General features: G+C 48.8%; 1 protein-coding gene across 5 annotated transcripts in view; it reads left to right on the top strand.

Annotated features, from left to right (window-relative positions):
• The window catches only part of CNTD1 (cyclin N-terminal domain containing 1), a 197,534-nt gene that overhangs the window by 73,798 nt on the left and 110,480 nt on the right, over positions 1-13,256 (top strand). For all 5 annotated transcript variants that reach the window (XM_078645358.1, XM_078645354.1, XM_078645353.1 and 2 more), the window contains one exon: positions 634-808. In XM_078645358.1, the coding sequence (XP_078501484.1) occupies positions 634-808 (175 nt within the window). The remainder of the gene's footprint in view (positions 1-633; positions 809-13,256) is intronic.

The raw sequence follows: 13,256 nt of genomic DNA, 5'->3' as shown, positions 1-13,256 counted from the left end.
GAACAAAAGTCTGCCATATTTCAGTTGTAAACATATCTTTTAGTCTCTTACATTCAACAAACCCTTTATACATTGTGTTTTCGAAATCCCACTGAGGTGTTTAAGGGACAAATACTTTAGCGTCAATACAACAGATTTCACCAGGGAAGAGTCAGTTTTGTTATAAAAATGTTTGCCATGTCAGTTATTATCTATTTAAATATATTAGCCTAGTATGAAATTGAAGTAGCCTGCATCTCTTCACAGTATGTATATAAATATGTTTTAATGTTGACTCCTTGAGGCATTTTATTGCTATTTTACTATTATAATAGTTACATTTTTATTTGTTTGTCCCCATTCACTAGGACAGCTATTTAAGGGTAATCTGTGGGCCAAGCTGTTTAGATAAATCATTACGGAAATTCCTTTGATGCATGGAGCTGCAAGCTTTGATTTTAAATTACGGTGATACTTCTTGATAGGAGTCATAACTTCCTGTTAGGAGGCGGCATGCCACATCTTTGTTGATGACCCTGGGACAAGCCTATCTCTTGCATTATGTTTATGTTTACTTCCAAGCACAAAAGCTGAACAATCAACCATACACATCTTGCTCATTTTTGCTATTAGAAGTCAGATTTGTTTCTTCAGGTTTATGATTAAACACACGGAAGAGGAGTATAAGAATTCTGCAGAATCAAGAAAGGACAGTCAACAAGCCGGAAAAGAAAGATGGGACAGTATTAAATCCCACCTCTGCGAGACGTTTGTTCTTCGTCTTGTGTCCTGTGTTCAAATTGCAAGCAAGCTGACATTCCACTGCAATGTAAGGACATTCTAATTTAATGATGATTAACAGTTTATCTATTTTAAGACAGGACCAACATAAAAAGTTGTCTAACTCTCCCGAGTAGCAAGTTTCTTAAAGAAGCAACAATTTATTTTATTGATGTAATTACTTGCAGGCCAATCTATATGATTGGAAAAAACCCTGAATATATGTCCAGAAAAGGCATTTGATATATGCCCTTTTGAGCAAACTCGTGTGGAAATAAAGCAAGCTTTGACAAAATAAAAGGCATACGTTTAATCTGCTATAAATTTAATATGCATTAGTGGGCATATCTTCGTGCCAGCTATCCCTGCGACAGTTCTCCTGTCCAGCTTGCCTGCAGTCCACTACCCTCGGCTGCCTTAGGTTTGTGCCCCCTCTGCTCTTTTTCTGCCTTCTTTCTGATCATTTTTCTGCCCACTTCTGCTCTTTATTTTTGCCACTGTCTGTTCGTTTCTGACCTTTATTTTGTATTTTTCTGCCCGTTATGTTTTCCTCTTTCTGCTCGTTTGTGACCTTTATTTGCCCTCTTCCTGCTCGTTTCCTATCTTCATTTTTAGGTCTCGGGCCTAGCGTCACACTGCGTAAGCAGTGTGGGCGGAGCCCGAGATTTAATGACTTCAACAGTGTGCTTTATTCCGCCTCTCTCTTCCATTGGCTAGCTTCGTAAATGGAGGCTAGCCATTGGAAGAGAGGTGTGTCAATTACTATTTTCCGGATGCGATCCGTGGGCGTTTCTGTCTCTTTTTTTAAGTCCCGCCCCCCACACCCTCCCTCAGCCGTTTTCGTGTCTTTGGCTTCTTTGTGCATGATTTCAAGAATCATCTTGTTTCCATTACTTTCACTGCCTCCGACGTCTTTTCTTTCCTCGTCCATTTCACGTTCACTTTTTGAATTTCTCTATCCCCTCTGTCTGACTCTAACTCCGAAGTTATTTACGATCCTCCAAAGCCGAAACAGGACAGAAACAGAAATCAATCTGTTGAAAATTAGTACGTTTTGGTGAACATTATCTGCGCCATCTTGCCTCTTCCCCTGATGCCACACTTTTGTCGTGCGCGCCCGCCATTTTGTTAGATACCCCGATCAGAACGAACCCTTTTGCATGCCGCTGGCCCCTGACATAGCCTTTCGCCTTCACTAAGCCTGCACGCTGACCACCCCCTGCTTGCACCTGCCTTGAGTCATAAACCCCTCTTCGGCGCTGCTCTGCCCCAGGCCCTCATCCTGTTCCCAGCGCGACACCTCCCTGCTTCCCTTTCATGATCTCCGGCCCTTAGATGCAAACCCCCTTTTCCCCGTGTGCCCGTTTTGTCTTCCCCGTTCCCAGGCCGACACCCAGCTCTGCCGATACCATCCCTTGCCCCTCCCCGTACAATAGAAAGCTTCCCCCATCAAAGGATCCCCGGGTTGATCAAAGCCCCCACTCCATGAGATCCGATCAAACCCCCACATTCCGTGAATCGGCGGAATATCCAGCTGCGCGATACTCATCACCTGTTGTGACTAGGGTGGGGACTTCGACTGTAAATGTGTGTGGGAACGGGCTCAAAGGGAGTTCCGGGAATGTCTTTTTCATACATCAAAGCTTTAACATGAATGTGTAATGTACAATAAAGTCATAAACTTGTGTATAAGAGGCCAGGCCTCAGGGATGCAGTTAGAGCACCTCAGAACGATACCTTCTGTCCGTTTCGTTGTGTTCTCCTCCGGAGAGAATAAAAACCTTGTTTCCTGCTTTCCAGTCTCCAGCGCCTGCCTCTTCATTTGATTAAATAACTAGAGGGTCACAGAGGCAATACCGCCGGGCAAATACCGATTGTCCCCGACCCGCCGCAGGTTTTTACAATTGGCGTCCCAAGCGTGGGGCCCATCAGCGACTCGTGGATCCAGTGGGAGAGGTCCCGACGACAGAGTGAACGACTGCAACGATCGGGAGAGCTCTTGCCCAATAGACCCTCGTCTGAAATGAAATGAAATGAAATGAAATGAAATGAAAAAGAATTTCTAAAGCGCATGGCTGCCCTTGAGCGTCCCAGCGCTACATGTACACACAGACAGACCGCCTCTGAACCGCATACAGAGATGTTAGTCATTCTGGGGGAAAAGGAACGTTTTCAGGGATTTTCGGAATCTGGTCAAGCTAGGTTCTTTCCTCATTGATGTTGGGAGGGAGTTCCATAGCTGACCCGCATTTATTGAAAAGCGGCGACCTCCGGTCCTTGCTCTTTTTGCTCTCGGGATGGCTACCAGGTTTTCCTCGCCAGAGCGGAGCGTTCGTGATGATTTGTAAGGGCGGATCAGATCTCTGAGGATCGGAGGGCCTGTGCCTTGGAGGACTCTGAACACTGTACAGAGCGCTTTGAATTTCACTCTCGCTCTAATGGGCAGCCAATGGAGCGCTTTCAAGGCTGGTTTCGCTGACGTTCTTCTAGATGTATTCGTCAGCAGTCTTGCAGCTGCATTCTGTGCCCTCTGGAGCACGTTCAGGGTGTATTCTGGTGCAGCCAAGAAAAGGGCGTTGTTATAATCAAGTCTTGACAAAACAAGGCCCTGTACCAGCAATTTCCTAGAGTCTAGTGGGAGTAAGGGCATAACTTTCCGTATTGAGCGGAGCAGCCCATAGCAGCACCCTGCAGTTTTTTTCGCCTGAGTGTGCATCGGCAGCCGATCATCCGAACTTCACTAGTTCCGAACAGACCTCTCTCGAGTGATCTACGGTCCTGACTGGGGACCATCAGGAGTGCCGTGAGAAATACGAGAAAAAGAGGACGATCGGGCGCTGGATTCGGAAGACAAGAAACTGTCCGTATGGTCCGGGTAAGGTCGTGTAATCACGACAAGTTGCGAAATAATTGCTTGATTGCTTGATTGTTTAAAAAATACTAGTATTGCTCTTTTTTTGGAGATTCACTGTCTACAAACGGAGAAACAACGGGCTCTCTCTTTGCAAGCAGTGGAGGATAGGTAGGGCAACAGCCGTGCTTATTTTTTCTCCCCCACTCAATAATCACTTGAAACTGAACTGTTGTTCGCAAACTATTGTTTCCTGGAGATTCCCTGTCTGCAAACAGGGAAGAGACCACCCTTTTTGCAGATAGTGAAAAGGGTAGGTAACGCAGATCTTTGCGGACCTACTCATTCTCCCCATTGTTATTTATCGGTCTTTTGTTATTTTGATCCATGAGGTATTCACTGCCTGCAAACAACGTAGAATAGAAATATTCTGTCCGGTCTTTGCACCTAGTGATAAGATAGGCAGTGCTGACTTTTTAGTCCCTCGTTACGAGCCGTCATGTCTGTCTTCTCCCCACTGATTAATAGCCTGTTTAGCCCGGACCGTGTATTAGAGGTGGACCATATAGCTCCACTAGAAGGCACCCCTAATAAGGACATGTTCATAAACTATGGATTAGTCACCATAGCCTATAATAAATTGTGGCACAGGTATACCGAAGATAGTCAAGACAAACAGTGGCCACTGGCAGGATCCTTTGACCTTGATAAAATAGAAACGTTAGAAATAGCCCTTCGAAATAATAAGACAACGCCAATTATGCTCGACAGTCTCGGTATGTGGCGCAGAGAGGCTATGCAACGACAGAGAAAAGACGAGGACAAACCAAGTAGAGAAATATACCGACAGGACAACCCCAGGACACCGCTACCCACAACTTATCCCCCGACACTATGCAAAAGACGACCAGACTTAGGGCAAAACCAATGCGCTTTTTGTAGGTATGTCGGACACTGGAAAGCCCAATGCCCGACTCTACTGAGCGTGAGTAAAGGCAAAGGGCCGACAAGAACGACAGACCGGCAGTACGAGAAAAAGCGCGAGACAAAGAAGAACCCGACTTACATAGACAGACCAGACAGAACCACCACGTTTGATTATGCCCGATGGCACAGATTTCGCCAGGACAATTTCAGCGGCATGCTCAAGTTCTCCTAGGTCGGGCAACGTCAAGACGGGAACCCAGCCTCGTTTCAAATTCACAGACGGAAAGAGATAATTATGACCAATAACTGTTTTATATTCGTCTTGGGTCTTTGTATGTCGTACTTGTACTGTCCCCCGTCTGAGTTTGTGTGTATGTAATGTACGAATCTGCGTCATCCCTCTACACGTGTTTCCGTGTTACTCAACCTCTGTTAGCAGAAACTTAGCATAAAAGCAACCTGAAAAGAAAGAAATGGTAAAACAAAATCCGTAGACCATTAATGAACTTGAACTTTTAATTTAACACAACAAACAAGGAATAATAACGGTAAACTGTAGAAAATGAAAGTCAAACAGAACATTCGCCCCCCCCCCCCATTCTGGAACCTTCCAAAGTAGGGCAGGGTTACGGCTACGCCCAACCAACGGCAACCCATATAAGGCGGGCCCGGCCGCCAACTCTTGGTCAGGAGATCTTAACGTATGGGGGAGCCGGAGGGGAGGCAGGAGCCAGCAGCCTGGGCAGTTGTAGGTAGTTCCGCCACATGTCTCCTCGGCCAGCCGCAACGGGCCTGGATAGACTTAAGCAGTCCCGCCACATGTCCAGAGAAGAACGAGGCACCTCTTCCTTTTCTCTTCCGTCACAGCCGCAGCAGCCCTGGACGGCGGGATGTCCTGCACGTACCTCCACAACAATTTGTCCAAGTTGGGCTGGGAGGGAGAGGCGACGCGGACGAGCCTCTCCCACCTCCACCGATAGGAGGTTTCCCAGCCCCCGGCCCGACGCCGAACACCCCCAGTCAGGCGATGGTGCCAATACTTCCACAGCACCGAACACACCATGGTGGCACCCCAGTACTTGCGCAGCACCGAACGTGCAATGGTGGCCATACTCCCACAGCACCGAGCACAGGTCTTGGGGAACACCGGATGTGGAGAAACCTTCATGCGGGGCGATGAAAAGGAGCGGCCTGGAGTGCACCGGGAGAAGGAGACGATGCGAACCAGTCTCCCTCGCCCCCCAGGTGGGGGCATCACAGCTGCACCCCAGCCGAACGTCCCGCTTTCACAAAACAGAGACCTCTTCCTTTCACTCCGAAGGATCTCTCCCACTCTTGCAAACTCGACGAGAGTGGCCCCTGTAGGGCCTCAAAATGGCGTCTGGGTCCGCTGGAAGGCGGGCCCCGGCCACTAGAGTAACTTTGACCAGCAACATAACTCGAACATTTGCCCCCTGGAGCACGAGCCCCCATCTCCGACAGCATCTCCACAGCCTTGAAGATCCTACAAAGGTCCCCGGCGGAACCTTCGGCCTTTGCAGGCTTCCGGTAAGGGACGGCTGCCTTGATCGCCAACGAAACAAACATGACATTGCCACTCCTTCTGTTAGCATGAATTCTAGAACTGCCGAAAAGGACTCTGGTCCAAACTGCCAGTAATGGGAAACATTTCCCCCTGTTGGTGCTTCCGGACTGAGCCGGCCCCGCCCAAAATGGCGCCGGTATCAATCGGAACTTACGAACACCTCGTGGTGTTCCTTCGCACTGATATAAACTTGATGTTCTGAGATTTTATATGATCCTTTGTACACTTGGCTAGAAAAGACAAGGAGAACTCACTCGACGAACAGTATGAAAGGATCCCCGTTACAAATGTTGATTACAAATGTACAAATGTATTATATTTTTTAGCCATTGCCACGACCGGCCAAATACGACCGCACCCTCATAATCCACATGCTGAAATGATTTTGCAAAATAAAGTTTTTGAAACTATGGACGGGTATTGCATGCTTTATTTTAAAAATGTGGGATCGGTGGGAAAGTTCTTTTCTGTGCACCCTACTCTGCTCTCTCTTTAAGGTTAAAAGAAGATGGTTGCCCAGCCCTGGAGGACGGATCGGATCGACAACACGACACTCCGCCTTCAAAGTACGCGACTGACCCATGAACTCTCGCGTAGGGGAAGACCTTGACTTCCAAGGATGGGTAAAACGAACGGTGTAAATGAAGGAATGTAAAGGGAGGGTGAAATGAAATAATGTAAATGTTATAAAGTACAACGTTCCAAAGTACCAGGGAACGGAGCTGACCCAAGAACCGAAGAACCTTAGAACGCCACAGCGTTGAAAGAGGTTTAAGGATCCCGATAGTGAGATACATCCTTTGACTAGATACCTCGCACTAAGCACCTCTGGTTTCCTTTTTTTTTACGTTTCCCCGCCCACGACCTATATGGACACACTACCCCCCCCCCGACTCCAGAAACCATATCCCCGGGGACCCTGCCCCGAGGAGGAAAGACGAGTAAGAGGTAAGTAAAGGACTTATGAATCCATGTATTTGAATGTGCGCGAACGCTGTCTCCCCCACCCCCTTTTTTCCTCCCTCTGCAGGTTACATCAGAAATTACAGCCGAGGTGTGGCGAAGATCCGAAGCCTTGCCATGTCTAATACACGAAGCGGACTAGCGCCGCAAGGTGGTGTCTAAGCACGCCTGCAAACTACTCACGTATCGAACAAACCCGAAAAATTAGCACAACCTGATAAAAAGTGATCACCCTTAAACCAGACTGGACGAATGAACCCATGTCACGTATGATGCGAAACTGTGAGGGAATGTGTGTGTGTGACTGAGGCGTCGACCCAACTGGTCGAAGGACCGAGAATGCGAGAAGTGCGACAACATGGTACCTCCTTTCTTCTTTCCTTTTTCTCGAAGCACGTCCCCTCTACCCTGTCTAATGCTCAAACTGCATGATTACAAGATCCTAACGCAGACCCGTGAATGCCCTTTACTGCGTAATGCACTAAATAGCCTTTCTTGAATACACTGCCACCCTCTCTGTTGCACGTGTACTATTTAGCCTGCCATTACTCACTCTCTCTCTCTCTCTCTCTCTCTCTCTCTCTCTCTCTCTCTCTCTCTCTCTCTCTCTCTCTCTCTCTCTCTCTCTCTCTCTCTCTCTCTCTCTCTCTCTCTCTCTCTCTCTCTCTCTCTCTCTCTCTCTCTCTCTCTCTCTCTCTCTCTCTCTCTCTCTCTCTCTCTCTCTCTCTCTCTCTCTCTCTCTCTCTCTCTCTCTCTCTCTCTCTCTCTCTCTCTCTCTCTCTCTCTCTCTCTCTCTCTCTCTATTTTTTACTCCCACTCTTCCGAGTGATTAGCCCCGAAATTGGCAGACTGCCACCCCTAGCACACCACCTAATTGGCTTCAAATACCGTCAGTATTTGCACAAAAACTTGTCTTTAATACAATCACCCTGAGACCGCGTCATTACCTCTCCTTTTCCGCTAGAAGCCAATGAACCGAGGTTGGGCCGTAAGGGAAAGGACAGGTAAGGCGACAGAGGTTCCCTAATCTGGCCCGAAATAAGGGAACTACAGGTCAACGGCTCCTATGGTATAAAACAAGGACCTCAGAATACGCGACCCTTCCCTCCCCGAAATGTCGCAATACCCAAAACCGGAAAAATGATCACCCCTGTTGCCTCCCCTGTATCAGCCGCCCAAAAACTGGAATTATGAAACTACCCCTCATTTCCGGTTGTGAGAGATGGGTCGATTTATGCCCTTACCACAAGTTTCCTATGTCCCTGGTTGTTTCCCATAAAACCCCTGTCCTTCCTAATTAAGTAATCGGGCTGTAAAAGGTTACGTAGGATCCAGAATGATGTTTTACAAGGTTAACAGACTAGTCCAAGGTAAAGAAATCATCAAAATGAACCCCGTAGTAGTTGAAAAGCAGGATGCATCAATAGAAAGGAAATGTTTAGCCATGTTCGTCTCCCGGCAAAATACCTGCGTAGTAAATAATTGTAAAGGAAAGTCATAGTAAATCCAACAAGCCCGTCTCCGGTCATTCATATGCCAGTTGTGAACACCAATATAACGGGCATTTTCATTCTTTGCCTGGAGCTGGGAGAGAAATAGACTTTTTGATTATCTTCATCTGCAAATTCTCTAAAGACTGTCTTTTCAAACTTGTTTAAGGGTACTGCTGTTGGAGGAGAGAAGGACCGGATGTGGGAGCACGAGGCCTGACTGCAGACTAAGGAACACCTGCGACATTAGCCAAGGCGAGACCACGACAGAAAAGAGCTGCAGGACGAGGCACTGTTTTCGACAACATGAGAAGAAAGGGTCGACCTGATGCCCCTGCTCGATGTCCAGTGTCTGTCGACAAGTCCCCGCTCTCTGAATTCGGTCACACGCTCGCCTATTGGAAGTCTCTCGTTCCCCTAGTTTGTTCCTAATTTGGCCTTGCTCCATCCCCCTTTTCCTCTGACCTACCCTATGGACTGTTTTGAACGCTCTTCTTCCATCTGAACTTTCTGACAATCACCTCAAAGGACACAGGGCGAAAGGGACCTTTCCGACCAGGAACGCGAGGAAAGGGTCGTGCCCTGCAACGCAGAACTTAGAACCGAGCTGGACTCGTAGCTCCACCGCCGGTGCTCAACAGCGCCAACGAAAGGCAGCAAAGAACATTTGACATCCCCAATCGCCGTTTCTGCTAGACCTCATTTCTCTCCCAGCCGCCCTTGTATTGATCATGCTCCAATCCGAACCTGATATATATGTAATAACCTGCCAGTATGAAATATGCTTGCTGCTCTCGCTACAGAATCGTTTTTGTATTGCATTCCTATGACTTTCCTGCTAAACAAATTGATCAAAGTTTATCAAATAGGCTCACCTCCTAAAAACTAGAAATGTTAAAATGTATTGTTTACACTCTTTTCATCTAGGGTTCCTACCGTTTTCTTTCTCATGACCACCACAATAGAACCGAGTAGAAAATGAGCCAGCAAGATGTCTTGAATATGTTAAAGGGAGGACTGTTGAAAATTAGTACGTTTTGGTGAACATTATCTGCGCCATCTTGCCTCTTCCCCTGATGCCACACTTTTGTCGTGCGCGCCCGCCATTTTGTTAGATACCCCGATCAGAACGAACCCTTTTGCATGCCGCTGGCCCCTGACATAGCCTTTCGCCTTCACTAAGCCTGCACGCTGACCACCCCCTGCTTGCACCTGCCTTGAGTCATAAACCCCTCTTCGGCGCTGCTCTGCCCCAGGCCCTCATCCTGTTCCCAGCGCGACACCTCCCTGCTTCCCTTTCATGATCTCCGGCCCTTAGATGCAAACCCCCTTTTCCCCGTGTGCCCGTTTTGTCTTCCCCGTTCCCAGGCCGACACCCAGCTCTGCCGATACCATCCCTTGCCCCTCCCCGTACAATAGAAAGCTTCCCCCATCAAAGGATCCCCGGGTTGATCAAAGCCCCCACTCCATGAGATCCGATCAAACCCCCACATTCCGTGAATCGGCGGAATATCCAGCTGCGCGATACTCATCACCTGTTGTGACTAGGGTGGGGACTTCGACTGTAAATGTGTGTGGGAACGGGCTCAAAGGGAGTTCCGGGAATGTCTTTTTCATACATCAAAGCTTTAACATGAATGTGTAATGTACAATAAAGTCATAAACTTGTGTATAAGAGGCCAGGCCTCAGGGATGCAGTTAGAGCACCTCAGAACGATACCTTCTGTCCGTTTCGTTGTGTTCTCCTCCGGAGAGAATAAAAACCTTGTTTCCTGCTTTCCAGTCTCCAGCGCCTGCCTCTTCATTTGATTAAATAACTAGAGGGTCACAGAGGCAATACCGCCGGGCAAATACCGATTGTCCCCGACCCGCCGCAGGTTTTTACAAATCAGCACATTAGATGAAGCACAGCAACAGCCAATGGGAGACAGTAACGTTTCAGCCAATCCGAGCCTGCGTTGCCTTCTACCTTCTTTCACCAAGATGGCGGAGAAGGGGCAAGGCACGTGTAAGCCTCCCTGCCATTCCGGAGGCTCTGGACCCGCAGGTAGGAAGAAGCCGGCGGCCGAGGAAGGGCCTCACAACACCCTCGCCCGCCCCTGAAGAGGCATGGATTCCAGGTATGACTGCGGGGTTTGTGTCTTCCAGTGCGTGACATAGACCTCCCTCCCCCCCCCACCCCACCCGCGGATGCACCACCAGTCTGATCTTGAGCACATACTCTTCACTGTCCGGGCAGGACCCACTGTTGCTCCTCAACATTCACGACCCCTCTGCTGGGCACCTCTTGCTTCCCCGGTACTGAGGCCCACCACTGCTCGACTAATGTAACTCAGCCGTCCTTCCTTTTCCCGGCCCGGGAGCCACGTCCAGTGTTCCTGGCCCAACTCAGCCCTCACCCGCAGCCTGCACTGATATCCCATTGCTGTGACTGCAGGGCCTCCCTGTCTGGGAACTTCATTCCTGGCCTGCAGCACCGCTGCTCTACCGATGTACCTCAGTCCTGCCCCGCAGCATCACTTACTGTACAGTGCTGAGAGCCACATACAGTTCAAATAACTTACCTTAATCCTGACTATCGGCTCCTCCCCGCCCCACAGTCTAAGAATGTACTTGAATGCTGGTCGGCAGCGCTCCTGCAATTCTGCACTTCTAGCTCCACTCCCATTCCTGCCCTTAAGCCTCCCTGCCATTCCAGAGGCTCTACCAGCACGTCCATCGGGCCATGCTCTGAGGCTCCCTGCTATTCCAGCGCCTAGTGTCTGTCCGTGTGTGCCCCATGGGTTGTCAGTCACCACCGGGCCCGCCGGGCGCACATACTCACTACAGCACTCGCCCCGCGTTGCACCACTGGGTAGCATCTGCAATTGGGTGGTGGTAAAACTGACGGAAACATGCTGCCACCCAATCACCAGGAATGGGCACGTTAAATGTGCCACGTTGAGTCGCTGGAAGCTTGTGACCTCGTTCAGTTGGTTAACTGCCCTACACATAAGGCAGGACATATTCTGGACGGGGTATTTTCCAGTGACCCAAGATTATCTGCTGGCCCCCCTTTGCCGCTGGTCTGGTCAGACCATCTTGCAGTGCCGTTAGATTTTGTCCTCCCTGCCTCAGCCACGGCTAATCAGGCCGCCACCACTTTTGTTCTTAGGAGAAACTATAAAAATATTACTGATGAAGCTCTCGCCCCCTATGTTCGGGCCATAGAGCCTTTCTCCTTAAAGAAGGCGAGTGAAGCAGCTCAAGAACTTGCTGATTACATCTCCACTGCAGTTGAGAAACTTGCTCCTACCTCTCTTCGCTATGTGGCGAGGCAGAAACCCACTGCTCCCTGGTTCTCTGAACATCTGAGACTTTTGAGACGGAGTTGTAGGAGTAAGGAGAGAATCTGGAGGAAATCTTGGGATATGAAGGACCGGGAGGAACACAAGTCCGCTTTGCGGTATTACAAACAGAGAGTGATTACGGAAAAGCAGGAGTATTTCTCCAACCTTACAAGTTCTCTAATTTCATCTAGAGAACTTTTCAAAATTGCTGATTCGTTATGCTCCCTCCAACTTCCAGATCCAGTGGTGAGTTCGCAAGATCTTTGTAATAACATCTCGGATTTTTTCTATAATAAAATCACGGATATCCATACTTCTTTAGAAGCTCAACGACTTTCCCTGGATGATGGGGTTCCTCTCAAAATAGCCAACCTTGATATCTTGGCTGAAGGTTCCCCTGTATCCCTCACCCAATTTCCAACTCTTTCACTGGGTGTGGGTGTGTGTGTGGCTTTGGGTGTGTGTGTGTGTGGCTTTGGGTGTGGGTGTGTGTGTGTGTGGCTTTGGGTGTGGGTGTGTGTGCGGCTCTGGGTGTGTGTGTGTGTGCGGCTCTGGGTGTGTGTGTGTGTGCGGCTCTGGGTGTGTGTGTGTGTGCGGCTCTGGGTGTGTGTTTGTGTGTGCAGCTCTGGGTGTGTGTGTGCGGCTCTGGGTGTGTGTGTGTGTGCGGCTCTGGGTTTGTGTGTGTGTGCGGCTCTGGGTGTATGTGTGGCTCTGGGTGTGTGTGTGGCTCTGGGTGTGTGTGTGGCTCTGGGTGTGTGTGTGGCTCTGGGTGTGTGTGGGGCTCTGTGTGTGGGGCTCTGTGTGTGGGGCTCTGTGTGTGTGTGTGGGGCTCTGTGTGTGTGGGGGACTCTGTGTGTGTGTTTGGGGGGCTCTGTGTGTGTGTGGGGGGCTCTCTGTGTGTGTGGCTCTGTGTGGGTGTGTGTGGGGCTCTCTGTGTGTGTGGGTGGCTCTGTATGTGTGTGGGTGGCTTTGTGTGGGTGGCTCTGTGTGGGTGTAAATGCAATAGGTCATGCATTTGAGAGCTATTAAGCTATTGGCATTGTAAATGACAATGCCATTTATTTAACGATTAAGCTATTGGCAATGTAAATGACAATACCATTTATTTATGATTTTAAAAAAAATGTCATGAACAATGCCAATAGCTCTACCTTTAATAATGCCGAGACCATTGCATTGTAAATGCTTGTTCCTCTTTCTGCTCGTCTGACTTGGCTTGTCGACAGGAGACGTCACATCCACAGCACCCAGATACACCTAGGGCTGAAAGTGCTGCACTATACAAATGCTGATTGATTGAATGTACCAATGTATGCACTAATATCACATTGGAGCGAGATACTAAATAGGGA

The sequence above is a fragment of the Lissotriton helveticus genome, chromosome 5_1 (genome assembly GCF_964261635.1).
Source record: "Lissotriton helveticus chromosome 5_1, aLisHel1.1, whole genome shotgun sequence".
In the NCBI taxonomy this organism is placed as follows: domain Eukaryota; kingdom Metazoa; phylum Chordata; class Amphibia; order Caudata; family Salamandridae; genus Lissotriton; species Lissotriton helveticus.
The sequence above is the reverse complement of the archived record's forward strand: the minus strand, read 5'-3'. Positions and strand labels throughout refer to the sequence as shown.